Below are 16,719 nucleotides of genomic sequence, written 5' to 3' on the forward strand. Positions count from 1 at the left end.
GCTGCCTATGTAACATGATGAGGTGGCAGAGAAACAGTCAACAGCTGAGGACCTTTTACAGGTATCAAAACGAAGAAAGAGCAACTTTAGAAACATGAGAGGTCTGTGTACCCTTTAATGCCACTGCTGGTTTGTCTATGCCTGTCGACATGCATCTGCGGCATGTTACAAACAGCCCGCATGCGTTTGAAGTGAGGACAGCATGGCTAATGTAAGCTGCCTGAAACAGTACACCTCTACTCCGGTACGTGGAGTGTGCACACCTTAGGTATCCATCAACCCTTGTCATGCTGCAGTCGGCACACTGATAGGTTGCATATGGCGCAGCGTTCTACTTCAAAGTCACATCTGTTTAGGTGCTCGTAGAACAGGAAAGGTAGCAGAGGTAGCAGAGGTCTGTCTTTACAAAACTATTTACACCGCCTATGTTATCCCCTATTTGAAAAGATCAACCCTTAATCTCAGAAACACATAAAACTACATTTTCAATAAACTTGGTTCTTGATCTGTAGGACATGTCAATTTTAATGGCTTTTTTTTTTTTTTTTTCATATTTTTTGGGTTAGCAAAGCTTGTTTTATGTATGTAATGATGAAAACAGACCAAAAGTAATGCAAAAAAAATGTGCCTTCATTTTTGGTATTTTTCTTTTGTGTTAATATTTATTGTCAATGTAGTTAAACTTTCACTGATATGCAATCTTTACCAAACCGAGAGAGACAGAAGATTGTGAACTTGAACTCATCAATTTATATGAGAAATCTAGATGGGTATTTATGATGATATTTATGATGTGGTTTTGATGCCTTTTAAATTGAACTACTCGGTGTGCTCTTGAATTGCCCCTCCGGGATGAATAAAGTTATTTCAATTGAATTGAACGGAATGGAATATTTATATCCACTAAATCTGAACGAAAACAAATCATGTATCATCTGAAGTAATGAAAACAATAATGATCCTTAATAAATCTTACATTTACTTAGTGTTCTCTTAATACAATGCCTAAAAAGGGCAAGTTGCACCTTTATTGGGGGCCCATGAGGTTCAGGCAATTACCTTGTAGCAGGTTATTCAGAATCAGATACCACATTTGAAGTGATTTTTTTAGCATCTACGTATGTGATAAATAAATGGCCCTTCAAGAGAAAAAGAGAAAAACTGAAGACATACATGTAGGCACTATTTATTGAAAGCCCTCCACCCTCTTCCATTGTGGAGTTTGTAAGTTTTCCGTGTGCATGCCTGAGTCTTCCTTGGAATTTCCTCCCACAGTCAGAAAACAATCATTTTTCAAGTTAATTAGTCACTCTAAGATGTTCCAAGCTTGAATTTGTGTGACTTTCTGTGTCTGTGATGGATGGGTGACGTTTCTAAGGTGCATCCAGCCTTCATCTATAGTTAGCTGGGATTCACTCTAACAACACTTTGTTGGATACTGTGATATAGAACATGAATGGATTGTCTTGTTTCATTACCTGAGTTGGGCACAATGAGGTGTCCTCCCTGTGAGCTGAAGGATCCCAAAGCGGTGCAGGACGGATCTCTGCTGCGGAGCAACGTTTGCGTCTGCGTGCGACGGCCCATCGTGCTGTCGCTGTTGTCCAGCAGGCAGTGAGGAAGCTTGGGTGACAGTTTGGAGGATAATTCTCCCCCTAGGTCATCCTGTGGGGTTACTAAACCTGAGGAGTTGTACACCTTAATCTTCAAGTTTGGAAGTGGGTCCAGCAAAGGAGAATTGGTCATGGGGATTTTGTCCGCCACATCATGGAGGGCGTAAACTGGGCCGCGGTACATGGCAGCCGCCGAGGTCAGGTCAGGGGGTGCTGTTAGGAGATCAGCTGGAAAAAGAAAGAAGTGTGTCAAGGGGAAAGTGGAGTAAATGTCAGAACAGGGCGAAAGGGGAAGTAAGTGGGAGGAAACTCACTTGAAAACCAAAATAACCACAAGGAAATTAAGTGCTGGCAGCAATCAGCAAGACCGCTGCTTGGCTGTGCTCATTTGTTTTTGACTCATTAGGGAAGTCCACTTCACCACCCAGAAACATTTCTCAGTCAGGGAAGTTATGCGCGCAGCTGTGATTCATGGGTAACAGATGGCATCGCTAACGTTCAGTTTACCCGGTAGGTAAGAGGATGAATGTTCAATAGCTGGGCTGAGTGGGTGGAGCGAGGGCAGCGGGAGCTCTGCGTCTTCCAAATTCACCACCCCCTCTGTTTTCAACACCACAAGTTTACAAATGATACAGATGTTAATGAAAGTCACACAACTTTCTTCCAAGTTGGCTGTGCTGTAGTCGCAGACCCTAAAAACAACTATTCTATAACAGCTGTGGGAATGAGCTGTGGGAATAAGTGGCTGCTATGCATTACATGTATTTTCCCACAAATGATTTCGTCAGAGAAAATTATGTTTTGTACTATGTTCCTTGTCTGAAGATTGGCTGGTTCAGACATCGGATGTTTTAATTTTTTTTTACTATATTCATTTAAGAGACGATTTCATCAAGACCATTGTATTAAATAAACAACTTTATCATCTGAAGTTGAATACATTTTTATTGCATGCATACAAACTGAATTACACACACATTGATTCCTCATTTATTTATTTTTTCCTTGTTTAGAAAATCAGGCCAACTGTTTACGATTTAGTTTTTTATATTAAAGTAGAAAGTTGCAATTGCAAGGTGCTTTTATGATTCCCCACATGACTCGTAAGAGCACAGTATTTACTTGAAAAGTGAACAGTGCCTGATTTTTATGAAAGCCCTATATAAATAAAATTATTACCATCACTATTTTTGTAATTGTTAATCACAGGATCTCTGGGTATTTCTGATAAGGCATGATAAAAAGAAGGAATCCACAATAAAAATGAGCACTGTACACAACACTTTGCATAACATGGAAAAAATATCTGTAATTTAAAGATAAATAAAAGAGTGCAAATTAACAGTTTCCATGAACTATAAACTGAAAGATCGGGGCTTTTGAAATAATTGGCTCCACTTTTCTCGAAAAGTATCTTACAACATCTTCTGTAAGCCAGAGTGATTAAATCTCTTAACATAATGTGGGTTTCAACAACACAAAAAAATATATTTTATTCTGTTGAAGGGGGCTTAAGTAGATTATAAGGCTTTATGGGTTAATTTGTTTGACAGAAAATGACACATTGCTTTCATAAATAGAGAATTTAAGACTGAAACTCTACTTGTCCTTGTTTTGCTGTTCGACTTTAATTAAAGTAAATTGAGCAAACACAGGGGTTTAGTGTGAGTTCTTTTCCTGTGACAGTCCAAAAACATCTGTGTGAGGATAAATGGTGATTGTAAATCACCCATCGGAATGAATGTGACCTGTCCAGGGTATTCCCCAACTCCTTGCCACAACCTTTACCAGGATAAAGCCATATAGAAGATGGATGGATGGATGGAACGGAAACTGAAGGTCCGTTTGTCTAAACACGTCCAAAGAGCACATATCTCTCATGTGACCCACCTTTGCGAGCAGTCTTGATGCTGACAGGCTGGAATCCTCCGTTGAGGGCAGAGGAATCGATGATGTCAGAGCTGAAGTCTCTGTGATTCTTCCTGTAGATGAAGAGTGCCACAGCAAGGGAGATAACCAGGCACATGATCACCGCTATGACAATCCCCACATAGAGAGCTACGTCATCTGTGCTGGGGGCCACTGAGGTGGGAGAGAGAGAGAAACACAGATACAAAAACAGTCCTTTAAAATCTCATAAGTTTACATCAGCATTTTACATAAGCTCTGATGTCCGGATGAAGTTATTATCAGCAGACTAATATCCTGGTTTACAATTGAGCCGGATATTAATAGTCATCTACTGGGAAATAAACGTGCACAGTATATTTCTTGTCTGTTTATTTATTTATTTATTTTTAAATAGTACCTTATGCTGACTAGCTCTGGGAACTAATCTCAGAAATCCATAAATCACATGGAACTATTTCACTGTCAAGAGTAAAGAAAGATAATGGATAATTCGTAGTAACAAGAGTGTAGTTAATTTGACACAGATCTTCTGCACTTTTAACTTTAACAACCTGATCACTTCTGCACTTTGAAAGGTTCACAAGCATGCTTAAATCACAATATTTTCTCTATTTATGCCTCTGTTTGGAATTATTGATAATAACTAGTGATTTTACAAAGAGACAGCATATTCTTTCTTGGTAAACAAAGCTACAGAATTTTATATAATACATAATGATAAAAAGAATAAAGATCAATGATGATAAACTCTGTTATCGGGCTGCTTAATTGTGGTGATTCTACAGTGTGTCTCTAGAAGTGACATCAAAAGTCCTGAAGATCTCAATGTTTTTCATCTTCAAATTACTGTGCTGTGTGTTGGAGTTCAGAGCCTTGTCCTCTGTCTTTGTTCCTACACAGTGCAGATACCATCTAGGCATAGCTTGCATTTCTCAAATTGTTTTTCATCTCCGTCTCCCTCCCAGAGTCTTTCTGTCCACTTTCCAGCTGGAGAAACCTCTGTGATTAGAGGACCTGGCATGGTTGTGTGTTGGCTGTTAGAAAGACAGATTCAGACAGGCCCTCATTACAGATCAGACCTTTTAATGGATGCCTACTGACAGTCTGAACTCTCTGTTGTGTTTGATGAAGAATGTCCTATACTGTCACCAAACTGATAAATGGAGAGGAAAAAAAAAAAAGTCTTCTTTAGTGGTAATCAAATGCCAGAAGGCAAGTTGGGGGTCTGTGTGCGACTGTGCTTGCATTGTTCAACACGAGTGTAGACTGAACACGGCAGAGGGCAAACGTTGAGTCAAACAAGTGGATTCCTATTCTCCAAACTAAGGGGTTTTGATAAGAAAGATAACCCGTTTTTTTTTTTGTTTTTTTTTCATAGAGATGTCAAATTCACCGGGTCTATTCCAGTAGATGGCAGTATCAACCATTAAGCCGCACACTCCACTTTGAAGACATGCATGAAGGCTGAGTGTTTGTATAAATTAGCCTCATGCCTCTCAGAGATACAGATGGCACTCAGTCTGCGTCTCTTGTGTTCACTCCCAGGAAGGAGGATAAAGGACTACAGGGAGACGAACACAACAGTGCTTTGGTGACGGGTAGAAGTCAGTAGTTAAGTATTGTTTTATAATGCACTTCCATTTCTATTTAAAACCCGTGTTTTAACGTGACATTGAACGTTATTAATAAACAAGGGATGAAATTTCTTATTACGTACGTGACTCAACTCTCAGTTCAAATCCATTACATGTCATGTTCTTAAAGAATTTCAACTGAGATGAAATTCAGTGTGACCTTCATTCCCTTTCAGCTACGCTATAAACAGTTAATTAAAAAAATCGGACAGTTTCTTCTGGCTAGGTTTACTGAATGGCTATAATTGCGAGGGCAAGGGTGTTAATTGTGTCGTGTTCCCAAAGACTTTAATTCACTGTTCCTGAGAAACTATGTGGAGTCTGGCTATTTTCTTTTCTTTCTTGACTGACGAAAGACATTATATACATCTATATGAGGTCCCTAATACTTCCCGTAGCACAGACACAAACAGAAAACAAAGCAAAGAGCCAATGATGAAAGTCTGAAAATGTAATTTCACTGGGTTCTCTGTCGAGCGTCCCTGCAGTTTTTTAACATATATCTCCTCAGTCAAACAATCTTCTATCCACGCTTTGATGATAAAGGCAGCAACCTGCTAAGTGTACGCATTAAAATGTATCAGTTAGATTAATACATCCCTTTGAACATGAGCAGTTGTCGGAAAACGGGAAAAAGTACAAGAAATGAAAATGAAAGGGATTATTGAACAGTCCATTTTCTGTGAAGATGCAGAGATTTACAGACGGGAGGGTGAGAAACAGAGACCAAGAATAACTCAGCACAACGCTGTGCAAAAGAAGAAGAAGAAAAAGTTTGTCACTTTGATATTTAAATCATTACTCATCAACCAAATAGCATCAGTGAGGCATTGGACTGATCCCAAATGCAATCAGCAGCATTGCAACAATCTTAAACACGCAGCTCGAGTGAGAAAGAAATAACTTCAAGAACAAGGAGTCCTGCAACAAAGGCAGCACCCCTACCATCACCCCCAGACCCCTGATCCCAATGAGTCAGTCAGGGCGATTTAAAAGGGACAGAAATCCTAAAACTGCTGAAATCCACCGAGGATCATTAAGTCTGCCTGCCAGCTTCACATTATCCTGGAGTCCCGCCCAGGCCACTTAATATATTGATTATTTTTACAAAAAAAGTAAACTAATTAATTAAAAAAAAAACTGTTGATGCTTTATTCATTATTGCTTCTTGCCTTTAACGGCACAATATTGTGTTCTAGAAAGTTACAGCCAGATAAAAGTGGCTGCTGGACACAGTGAGCGAGCTGAGAGAAAGCAGCAGCCGTACGTGAGGAACAGCACAAAAAAGGCAAGTGGAGAAGGCTCAGAATTAGAGAATCGGCCAAAAACACATAAACTAACACATAAAATCTGAAGACCGAAAAGAATGGAAGCCAGGGTGACAGACTTTGATTTATTAAGGAAAGCAGTATTGTAAGAAAGAATAGAATGCATACCTTCTATCTTATTTTGTATATGTTTTTTTTAATTCTATGCTTTTAGGGTGAAAATACCACTTGTGAAATGTTTGTGTGCCAAAAAAGGATAAAAGAGCTTCCAGACAATTGATTAATGGACTATCAGGAGTTACAAAACAGCAACAAAATCAAAGTAAAAACAGACATAAAAATGAAGGCAGAAATAATGTAAATAAACAATAAAACATAAAAACAAAACAATAACTCACATGAATTTCCCAAATCACTCTTGTCTTTTGCCTCAGAGGACTTCTGAAACAAGGAACCTTGAAGAGAGGAGGGATTATGGACAGGAGAGAAAGAGTGGGGGGGGGGGGGGGGGGGGTGCGGGGGTGTGAGGGAGGGGGAGGGCAGAGGGGAAGGCGAAGGAAGAGGGATGGTAAAAATCAAATTCCCAACAAAAAATAAAAGAAAAAAAACAAACTCAACAAATGAGACAGCAACAAACTCATGAGCAGGAGTGATGACGCTGGGAGGGGCGATCTTTCTTGATTTGGCCCCTCCCCTTCATATGTGTGTATGGCGGATAGAGATGGATGAGAAACGCACGGTGGAACATGGAGGTTCTGTAAGGGAGTGGTGCGATCCATCAACTGGGTTTAGTGCCTCAGCAGCAGAAGGACTGATGCTAGCAGGTGAGGGGGAATGGAGGCGCTGATAAAGCGAAGGCTCCAGCAGAGTCAATAGAACCCACTGCCTCGCATATGTCACTGGAGGGTGGATGGAGCGCAGGAAACACAAGATAAAAGCAATGATTACGTTAGAGAGGCAGGACTTATAAGAATGCTGAGGGACAGTGATTTGGGACATTGGAGACATGAAAATAGTTCCCAGGTCCCTTCTGGGCTTTTTGGTTGGCTTTGTTTTGGCCCGCTGGTTTATACGCTGAAGTGAAGTGAAAAGCTGGCCAGAATGGCAACCGGGGACGGCACGCAAGCACACATAATATTCAGTCTCCCTGGGACATCCATAAACAACTATACAAACAATGAAGTCCTTATTGAAAAGGGAGAGAGCCACAGGCAGACAAGTGGACTGACAGGAAAATCAATGGCTTGATAGATGAGGCTGGTGTGTACATGTAATCAGGCAACGGGGATGCCGGGTAGGGGTGGGGTTGGGAGGGGTTGGGGGTGGGGGGTGGCTGTTTGGGTCAGTCTAACTGATGGCCCATTTGAACCCATTCTGTAGAGTTTCTATTCATTTTGAACCTTCAGTGTAGCCAGAGTAAAAGCATGCTCCAGTGGGTGGGCTCTTTAAAAAAAAAAAAAAAAAAACCTCAGAGCCCCAGACACAGATAATTCTTCACTGACATCACAGAGCTATGGAGGAAAAGGAGATCACAGTACCGGAAATCATCGTCTGTGTTTCAACCATTAGTCTTCTGAATATGACAAATTTCCCACCATATTGAAATACACTGACATCCTCTGTAATTTGTATCATTTCAACAGCTAAACAATTTTTTAATTTTTTTTTATGTCAAGTGAAACTGATATCTATATATAATTTTACATAGCATGAAAACCTACGAACAATTTATAAAGATACAGTGAATAACTTTTAGTTTTTGGATGGCTTGAGTGGAGCTCAGACTCATGATTGCCTAGTGTTTGAAAACAAATAATAGCATTTGGCCTTTCTGGAGCTTCTTTCTCTAGATCAATATGTCAAGAAAAATGTCATGTCTGTGAGCAGGGTTATCAAACGCCTGGAAAACAACATTAGAATCAAGGAAGACAGACCGCAGGAGGAGTACAAAGCTGAGATTTAGACAGGTCAGCCTCAGTGAACTATAAAAATATCCACAAGTTGGAGTTAAAAAGTTCTCTCTGAACAACATGAGTGCAGCATTTCAAGACCCGGTGGAAGACGCTTAACTTTGTAAAATCTGACCTCCAAAAACTCCCCGACACTCTAAATGTGATGAACCATCTACAAAGCAAATTATAACACAACTCCTTCCTTTTCAACTCGGGTCAGTTTTGTTGCTACAGGGCGCCGCATACCAAGTTCTATTTCAAGCACCGGTTATATCAAATTCCTTTGCGAGATTTCGGCGATGGACTGCAACTGAAAAGATTTAAATAAATTCAAACAACAGAAAATGAGATCAAGCTGCAACGGAATCCAGAGACATGTGTTTGCTCGGATCGCGGAGCAGCACTGAAGGGAGCAGATCAGGTCCAAGGTGAGTTCGGATTGCACACAACTTCCATTCCCAATCATATTTGCCATAATGCGAGCTTTCAGACAATGGGGGGGGTGCGATCCTAAATGCCTGTGGAAATGGTCATTAGCATTGACATAAGTGGCTTCATCCTCTTAGCTTCCAAAAAAGAAATCAATTCCTGAAATGATCCTAAATCTATATTATCATGGCTTTATTTTCTCCAGCAAACTGGCCATCAATCTACTAAGAACTAATGCTTTTGGGGTAGGCTGAGTTGCAAAGGGTGTGCAAAAAGGTCGGGGAAGTGTTGGGGGCGAACATATGTTTCGCCGCAGAGGGAAATAAAACAGGAAGAGTAAGACAAATAAGTGCAAGTCTGTCTCAGCCTCCCCATAGATTTCCCCCCTGATGTTTCTATATGCTGTTAGACATATGAGCTTGGCTATAAAAATCAGCTAATGCATCTGTCGGATGGTCAACTTTTAGCGTAAAATGAAATCATAGAGCACTGAAGTCATAGTTTCCCATCCTCCGTACATATAGTATGGTATTTACTTTGGACGCTGGACCGGGGAGCAGGCTGCATCCACAGATGCAAACTGATGGCCAGCGTGACGTCAACTATAACCCATTCAACATCACATCAACGCCCTCCAGCAGGTAGCGGTTTGCAGCCCCGTGGTGGTGCAAAAGCTTAGATCAGCTGCACACGGTGGTTTGCCAGCTGTATCAAATTCAAGACATCGAGCTGCCGAGCCGCTGTTATATCATTAGTGTCACAATCGCCATCTGTAATGGGTTATACACACGATGAAGGCATCTGTGACAGTGAGTGGGTCTAACACCTTCAAAGATGTTTACTGGAGATGAATTTTATTAAACTCGACACAAAGTTTAACTCAGTTACTGCCTGGCGTTCGCAAACCCGCTCCCTCACATCCTCACTTTTTTTTTTCTTTCTGGGTATAAAAAGCACAGAGATGAAGGCAAGGACTATTTTAGCAAATAAAGTTAAAGGCAACAAACAGGTTATACTATAACAACTGAACACTGCAGTAAGGACGAACACGCACACACACACACACACACACACACACACACACACACACACACACACACACACACACACACACACACACACACACACACACACACACACACACACACACACACACACACACACACACACACACACACACACACACACACACACACACACACACACACACACACACACACACGCAAGCACACATGCATCAAAGCAACTGCGGCATGATTTCAATCTGTGAATGCATTATAAGGCAGAGGGAGCAGGATTGCTGGCTTAACTGAACTCTGGCTGTTTTTAACTCGACGGAAGAAAGAGAAGCGCAAAAACAATTCACCGCCTGCAGAAGAATATCTGGATGCACCACAAACTGGCTTTGGCCCATTTTTTGTTAGCAACAAAACACTAAAACCAATAAAAGACGAACTCTGGCTTATCCTGGTGCCTTTCAGTGTACTTTGAAGTTATTGCAGTACCAAATAATTATGGACAGTACGCGCTCAATTCCCAGCACATGGACTGGCCAGATCAAGAAAAAAAGAAAGTCTGTTCCATGCCTCGTCTTGTGGCCATGTTTTTCCTCTTGTTGGACCTAGGGAATCCAGAGTTTTTAAATTAAGGTAGTATTCAAAGCAGCTTGCCACCAGTTATGTAATTACCATATAATACCTTATTATTATTTTAAATATAACTCCCAAAATCTTAGCTTGTGACAAAGATGATAAGTGAGGGAGTTTTCTCATGTCGAAAGTATTTTTAAAACAGTTTTTTTTTTGGTTTTCTTTTGCCAGCAATGATGACAGCAGAAAAGATGTGCAATGCGATATTGTTTTTAGTTTAGTTCAGTTTAGTCTGCCTCAGACTCAATTTTGTCCAGTGGGATTACTTTGAAAAGTGTGAAAACTACCAAGTACACATAACTTCATATTCTAAACAGAAGTAATTCAAATTTCAACACATGTTTTCAATCCACTAGTGCTTGTGCAACAGCACAGTGTGTGTTAAAGAGAATGACGAGACTTTTTAAAATGTACAGAGGCGTGCCTGGCTTCACACACATTTATATCACTGCTGTGTCTCTGATGTCGGACACGTTTCTACTTTTCCATGTTCATTAAGTGATTAAACATCACACAATCATCTCTTCCCTGGACTGTCTGATTAACATGAGTTAATCCCTTTTGGTTGTTCTGCACCTCTTTCAACACACCCACCAGGTGAGGAAACACCGCTGGCTCATCTCATTCTCTCCCGTGATACATAAATCTGGGTTATCCCCTCAAATATTGATTTTTAATTTTTTTCAAACTTTCTGTTTGCACAGTTCTTATGTGTTGCCATTTTTAAAAAAAAATTTGCACAATTATTTTGCATAATTTAAGGTCCCCCAAAAAAATTTGCAGCACAAGTTTTCCAGACTGTATAAATGTATACATATTTAAGTTCTTTATGCCGGATTTTAAGCTCTTTAAACTGAATTCTGGTTCTTAGTAGTGGAACTGACCATTGTGCTGAATGCCAAACAATAAAATAATATTAGATATCAGGAACTGAATGAAATGTACACTTCATTTCACACTTCAAATGTTTAAAATTACAATAAAGTGTATCTTTAATTGAAAATTCTTCCAGAGGAGCATAACGCTGGATCCCCTCACTCAATTCCCAAAAATCCTAGATCCTCCCCTGAAAAGAGAAACGTTGCACTTTGCCATTAAAATGCCATAATGTTGAAATTAAGACTTAATTTTCTTTGTAGATTTCAACTTGCTCATATCTTTACGTACTCATATCCTTTCAAAGTAAAACAAAAGAAAAACATTTGGAGTTGCAGTTGTTTATAGAATATTGTGCTTTCATTTTGCCTACCAGGCCCACGTAAGATCAAATCGGGTGGTATGGAGCCCCAGCTATGTGTATTGTGCATATAAAAATGAAAGGAAAACAATTTAAATACGGATGCCAGAAATACATTTTAACTTGTCTTGTTGTTTATGTATGAGTGAGGCGAAACAGGCTGAGTGAAAGACAGGGCGAGAGTGTTATGTGTGGATGTGAAACACAGCGTGGCGATGAAAGAGAACAGAGAAACTTCTGGTCAAAGGGTGAAGAGATTTCTCTGGTTGGCGGGTCAGAGAGAGTAGCAGAGGATTAGTCAGGTACTCACTCTGCATGCACAGCCCATCCGTGCAGTTCTTGGACTGGAGCACCATGCCCTCACAGTCCTTTCCCCCGAATTTGGGTGCCGGGGCGCCGCATTCTCTCCTCCTCCAGTGGGTGCACTCTGTCCCACAGGTGGACCACTTACTCCACTCTGTCCACAGGCCATCCACTATCACACAACAGACAGGACAGACGTGGGACGAGTGAACGGCATGGCAAATGGCAGAGGAGATGAAGACAAATGAGCGCATGTGTGGGTGAGCAGGTTCGTTGAGAGACGGCGAGGATATGTGGGAGAGGAGGCACAAACACAGTGAAATATGTAAACACAGAGTTGAAACTTTTTTTTTTTTTTCTAGCATTCAGTTTTCCTGAACCCAAACCCTCTCCGCCCACTAATAAGTGGGTGTGTTGTAACTTTATGCCCTACCTGGGCAGAGAGGATTACACGGCAGCTTCTGGATGCCTTGCCCTTCACAGATGGCTCCGCCGTTGAGCGGCGCGGGGTTGGTGCAGCTGCGTGTGCGTTTCTGGTAACCGCGGCCACAGCGGCTGTTGCACACCGACCACTCTGTCCACGTGGACCATCCACCGTTCACTAGAATAGAAGGTCATAAAACATGTTGAATACAAACACAGTTGTTTCTTCTTTTTTTTAGCTTATATGGAATCCCAAAAACTGTGATTTGGCAAAAGTGAATTATGACTTTTAATTAAAAGACAGGGGTGGAATGGAAATGGTGGAATAAGATTTATGCAACAACTGCATGGTGGTGTAGTATTTAGAACTCCACCTCATGGTAGAGAATTTGTCCATGCTCTACCCTGCCTTGCCTAATGTTAACTGGGTTCGGCTCAAGGTCCCCCCTGCTCTACCTTCAGTCTGATAAAACAGGACAGAAGATGGATGGAAGATTTATCAAAAGAAAGAATAAATGTAACCAATACTATTTGACCACAATTGTAAAAACATCACAAAAGGCACGGCATCTCCATCGCACTGGGTTTATCCACAGCAAACGGTTGCTATTGCAGTCATATGAATATTCTGAAATGTGGTATGTACTTTAAAATAGTTGTATTTTCACCCTGAAATGTTGAGTTGTTACTTTCCTGTGCAGCCAGACAGTAAATTCTGGTCAGATTGCTGCATTTTCCATTCACTGATTCCTCCTAATGCCCCTCTTCCCTCTCTCATCCATCTCTGTCAGCGACTAAATCCAGTGCGGAGTGACACCAGGGCTTGTGGTTGAAAACAAGTCTGTGGCATTTGAGAGGGTGAATCTGGGCCCCATTGGAGCCTCGGACTTTCGTATGTGACTTATAAGTGAAGCCCAAAATATTGGACTCAAGGGGAAAACCGCCAAAGCCCCCATGTTTTTTGTTCTTTTTTTAACAGTCTGCTGTCTTTCCTCCGTGGATTAAAGCTCCATCTCCTCTCCTCTTTTTTTCTCTTGTCTCTCACACCGCCCATTTTTCTGTTGTCAATTTATACTCCTGTTTCCAGTGTCCTTGTGGTGGGCTGGGCTGGAAACCACTGGGCTATAAAAAAAAAAAGAAAGAAGAAGAAGAAGAAAAAAACCTTGCTGCCTATCCTCATTTTTTCATCACTAGTATCAGACGCAAATCTCCTTCATCCTCAGGGTTTTCACATCCTGCTTTGTGGGGAAGTATGTACGCGTTCACATACAGCACAACTGCGTATGGATGTGCAAGTATCCCATTTTGAAGAGGGAAAGGACGAGCTGACATCAAAGCACTTTTTTTTTGACACTTAGTCCTAATAGACTGCGTTAGAGACATGAAAGCCTTTTTGCAGAGACTCTTGTCCCTGAATTGTGCGCTCTTATATTTTTTACATCGCCCTACCGTTGATCCCCAGCTGGCCACATTATTCTCAGACTACACTTAGGCACAACGGCGGAAACCCAAAACAAAAGGATGATAAGAACGCTTCAGCAAGAGAGAGGATCGAGAATAGTCAGGAAGAAATTTCACCCTATTGATGATATCAGCTTTAAGCATTTGATCATTTCTGTACTTCATGTCTGTGTTTTTCGCTGTGAGGCACTACATTTTTATTCAGTATCTTCCATCGCACTTTGAGTATTTGGATACCAATTCTACGTGCACTTTTGTGTCTGCAACAGAGAGACTGTGATACATAACCCCTCAATTCCAAGAGGAAAATCCACAGTACTATGAGGACTGTATCAAGCACAGGATGAGCTCTTTTGGCCTCAGCTAAATGTGCTATCAATAAAGTAGTCATTTCACACCGAAAACAACGTCTCAGGCTCAAAGGAGCATCTGCTTCATGTGTCATTTGTTCTGTCGTGAGTAGCCTCCAGCAGGCGAGGAAGTTTAGCTTCACAGCCGTGCTGTGCAATAACAGTCATGTTAGTTGATGTTAGGGAGACAGTGGGTGAGTCTGTGTGAATCCACAGTGGGGGGTCTCTTTAAGTACGGCTCAGCCACATCAGCACCTCTGTCGCAGTTCAGAAAATCCCAACTCTTCCATTCCTTGCACACCTTCTTGCAGGAACAAAATAAGTGAATGTTACCCTCTGCAGGAGGGAGATTTGCTTTATGCAGAGTGACTTTGAGATTTGTTTTACTCAGGCTTGAGTTGACCTTTTTAGACAAACAATTTTCCACTGCACTGGCAGAAGAAGGAGTAGTTCTCCGGTCAGATTGTTTAACACTGCACACACTTGTACAGACTGCTGCATAGCACTCACCAGTACAAAAGGGTTGATGCAAATTAAAGGTGAATAATTGAGTGAGACAATATCAGATGGTTGATCTCATTGAGTGTGCTGCTGGTTATGGGGTAGAAGGTTACCGTAGACGATAACCGTGGCGGTGGTGCTGCGTCTCTTGGCCACGATGTTCTTCGCCACACAAGTGTAGTTGGCCGTGTCTGAGAGGCGCGCCTGTTTGATGATCAGGTTGTGGTCAATGGTGATGTAAAAGTTTCTGTCATCTGCAGGATCAATGATTTCCTCGTTCTTTAACCACTCCACCTAAGAAAGAAAGATAGAAGGACATGAAAATTGAAGGCAACAAAAGAGTATTTTTGAGGACGTGAGCGGAGATGTAAGACAGTCGGCCTCATTAAATTGGAAGAAAAATCACAATGCAGCGTTTAAACAGCTATAGTTTTTCTAGTTTCGGTATAACCTCTCAAATAACAGTCAGTGCCTGGATTAGAGCACAGTTGTTTACGTCTCCGAGGTCCTGCTACAAAAAGTCAATAGCTATCATGCTCTTTTTACTCTCCCCCAAGAACAAAGCACTAGGGTAACAGGGGCATTGTCAGACAGCAGAGAAAAGAAAACTCTCCACAATTCCAAAAGCAGAGAGCCTCTCTGACCTTTACTTATGAGTTTCATTTCTCTAAATGATACTGATATTGAACTCCTGGCACTATCACAGAACAGGGGATCATTTGGAGCCTCGATTTGGCTGTAATTCACCAAGATCCTTTTTCTTCTTGAAGAGGTGTAAAGGTTTAGCGCCTTCCAAAGAATAACATGTCCGACCTCATACTCTGCAGCCACTTTGATTTTAAAAAATATTTTGTTTTTTTTGGTCCTGTTTTCTTCAAAGAAACTGTCCGGTGACGGGGAGGCCTGGCAAGCAGCTAACTTCCTGTGCATTGTGATAGCTCACGAGGAACAGGGCAAGATAAGAGATAAGACACCGAGGAACAGTACCGGGAAAGATAAGCGGGATGTTTATGAAGGCTCTCTCTCTCTCATGAGAGATAAAGTATCTCAAAAAGTGGAGCAATAACCTGATATGGGTCCTACTGAGACAAAACACTCACAGTTGTTAGATTTCTGAGGAAACAACACAGAAGCAGCATGTCGTGGTGCGGAGATGTACAACACACAGGCCATTGTTGTAACACCAGTGTTGTCGGAACCTTCTCAAAAGAGAAGATGAGTGATTGTGACGTGCAGTGAGTTATGTGAATCACCAGCTTCACAAGCGACAGATATCAAAGATAAAATCAGCAGCACACCTCTGCAAGAAACCACCTCGTCCCTGCTGCGGTGGAAACACCCTGGAGGGCCTACGATGAAAGTATTTTCAATACTACACAATTATTTCAGTCTTCTCATCGTCCGAATCAACACTCCCCAATGACAAACTTCCATTTGAGCAAACAGTGCTTGCAAACTTAATATAAGCGGAGCTTTACAGGAAAACCTCTGTGAGCGTGATGCATATTCTCTGCTGATTTGGTGCTTATAAGTGTTTTCCTTCACAAAGCTGTATCAGCTGAATCAATTTGATAGAGCTGAGATAGATATGACTCCACCACTCGCTGTCTACTGACTGACACCGAACCTTTGTCAAGTACATTTCAATGATATTGTGGCCAGGAGGAGGTAGGAGGTGCCCAATATCTGTCAGTCAGAAAGATCTTCGGGAACTATAACAAATAATGCATGTTTTCAGAAATATCTAATACAACAATCAGCCATAAGATTATGAATCAATAATGAGGTCCTCGTTTTGCTGCCAGCACTGCCCTCACCCAGGTCTGCTGTGGTTTCTGCCACCAAGACATTAGCAGCAGATAGTTTAAGTCCTGGAAGTTGCAAAATATAACCTCAATGGGATGTGCATCAATATGCTTTGACTATTTATGACTATGTTCCTGGTTCATCTATTTTCCTTGTAAAATCTTAAATCGATTCTGACCCTA

At 41.3% G+C, this 16,719-nt stretch overlaps 1 protein-coding gene across 2 annotated transcripts in view; it reads right to left on the reverse strand.

Moving 5' to 3' along the window:
• unc5cb (unc-5 netrin receptor Cb) overlaps window positions 1–16,719 on the reverse strand; it is a 119,203-nt gene that overhangs the window by 12,641 nt on the left and 89,843 nt on the right. The window contains exons 5-10 of one of the 2 annotated variants that reach the window (XM_080477356.1): window positions 14,845–15,025; window positions 12,430–12,597; window positions 12,004–12,168; window positions 6,825–6,881; window positions 3,504–3,695; window positions 1,479–1,841 (exon numbers count right to left, since the gene is read on the reverse strand). In XM_080477356.1, coding sequence (XP_080333482.1) covers window positions 1,479–1,841; window positions 3,504–3,695; window positions 6,825–6,881; window positions 12,004–12,168; window positions 12,430–12,597; window positions 14,845–15,025 — 1,126 coding nt within the window. The remainder of the gene's footprint in view (window positions 1–1,478; window positions 1,842–3,503; window positions 3,696–6,824; window positions 6,882–12,003; window positions 12,169–12,429; window positions 12,598–14,844; window positions 15,026–16,719) is intronic. The other variant, XM_080477357.1, reaches the window with a different exon arrangement.

Source organism: Lipophrys pholis (assembly GCF_963383615.2).
Source record: "Lipophrys pholis genome assembly, chromosome: 12".
NCBI lineage: Eukaryota > Metazoa > Chordata > Actinopteri > Blenniiformes > Blenniidae > Lipophrys > Lipophrys pholis.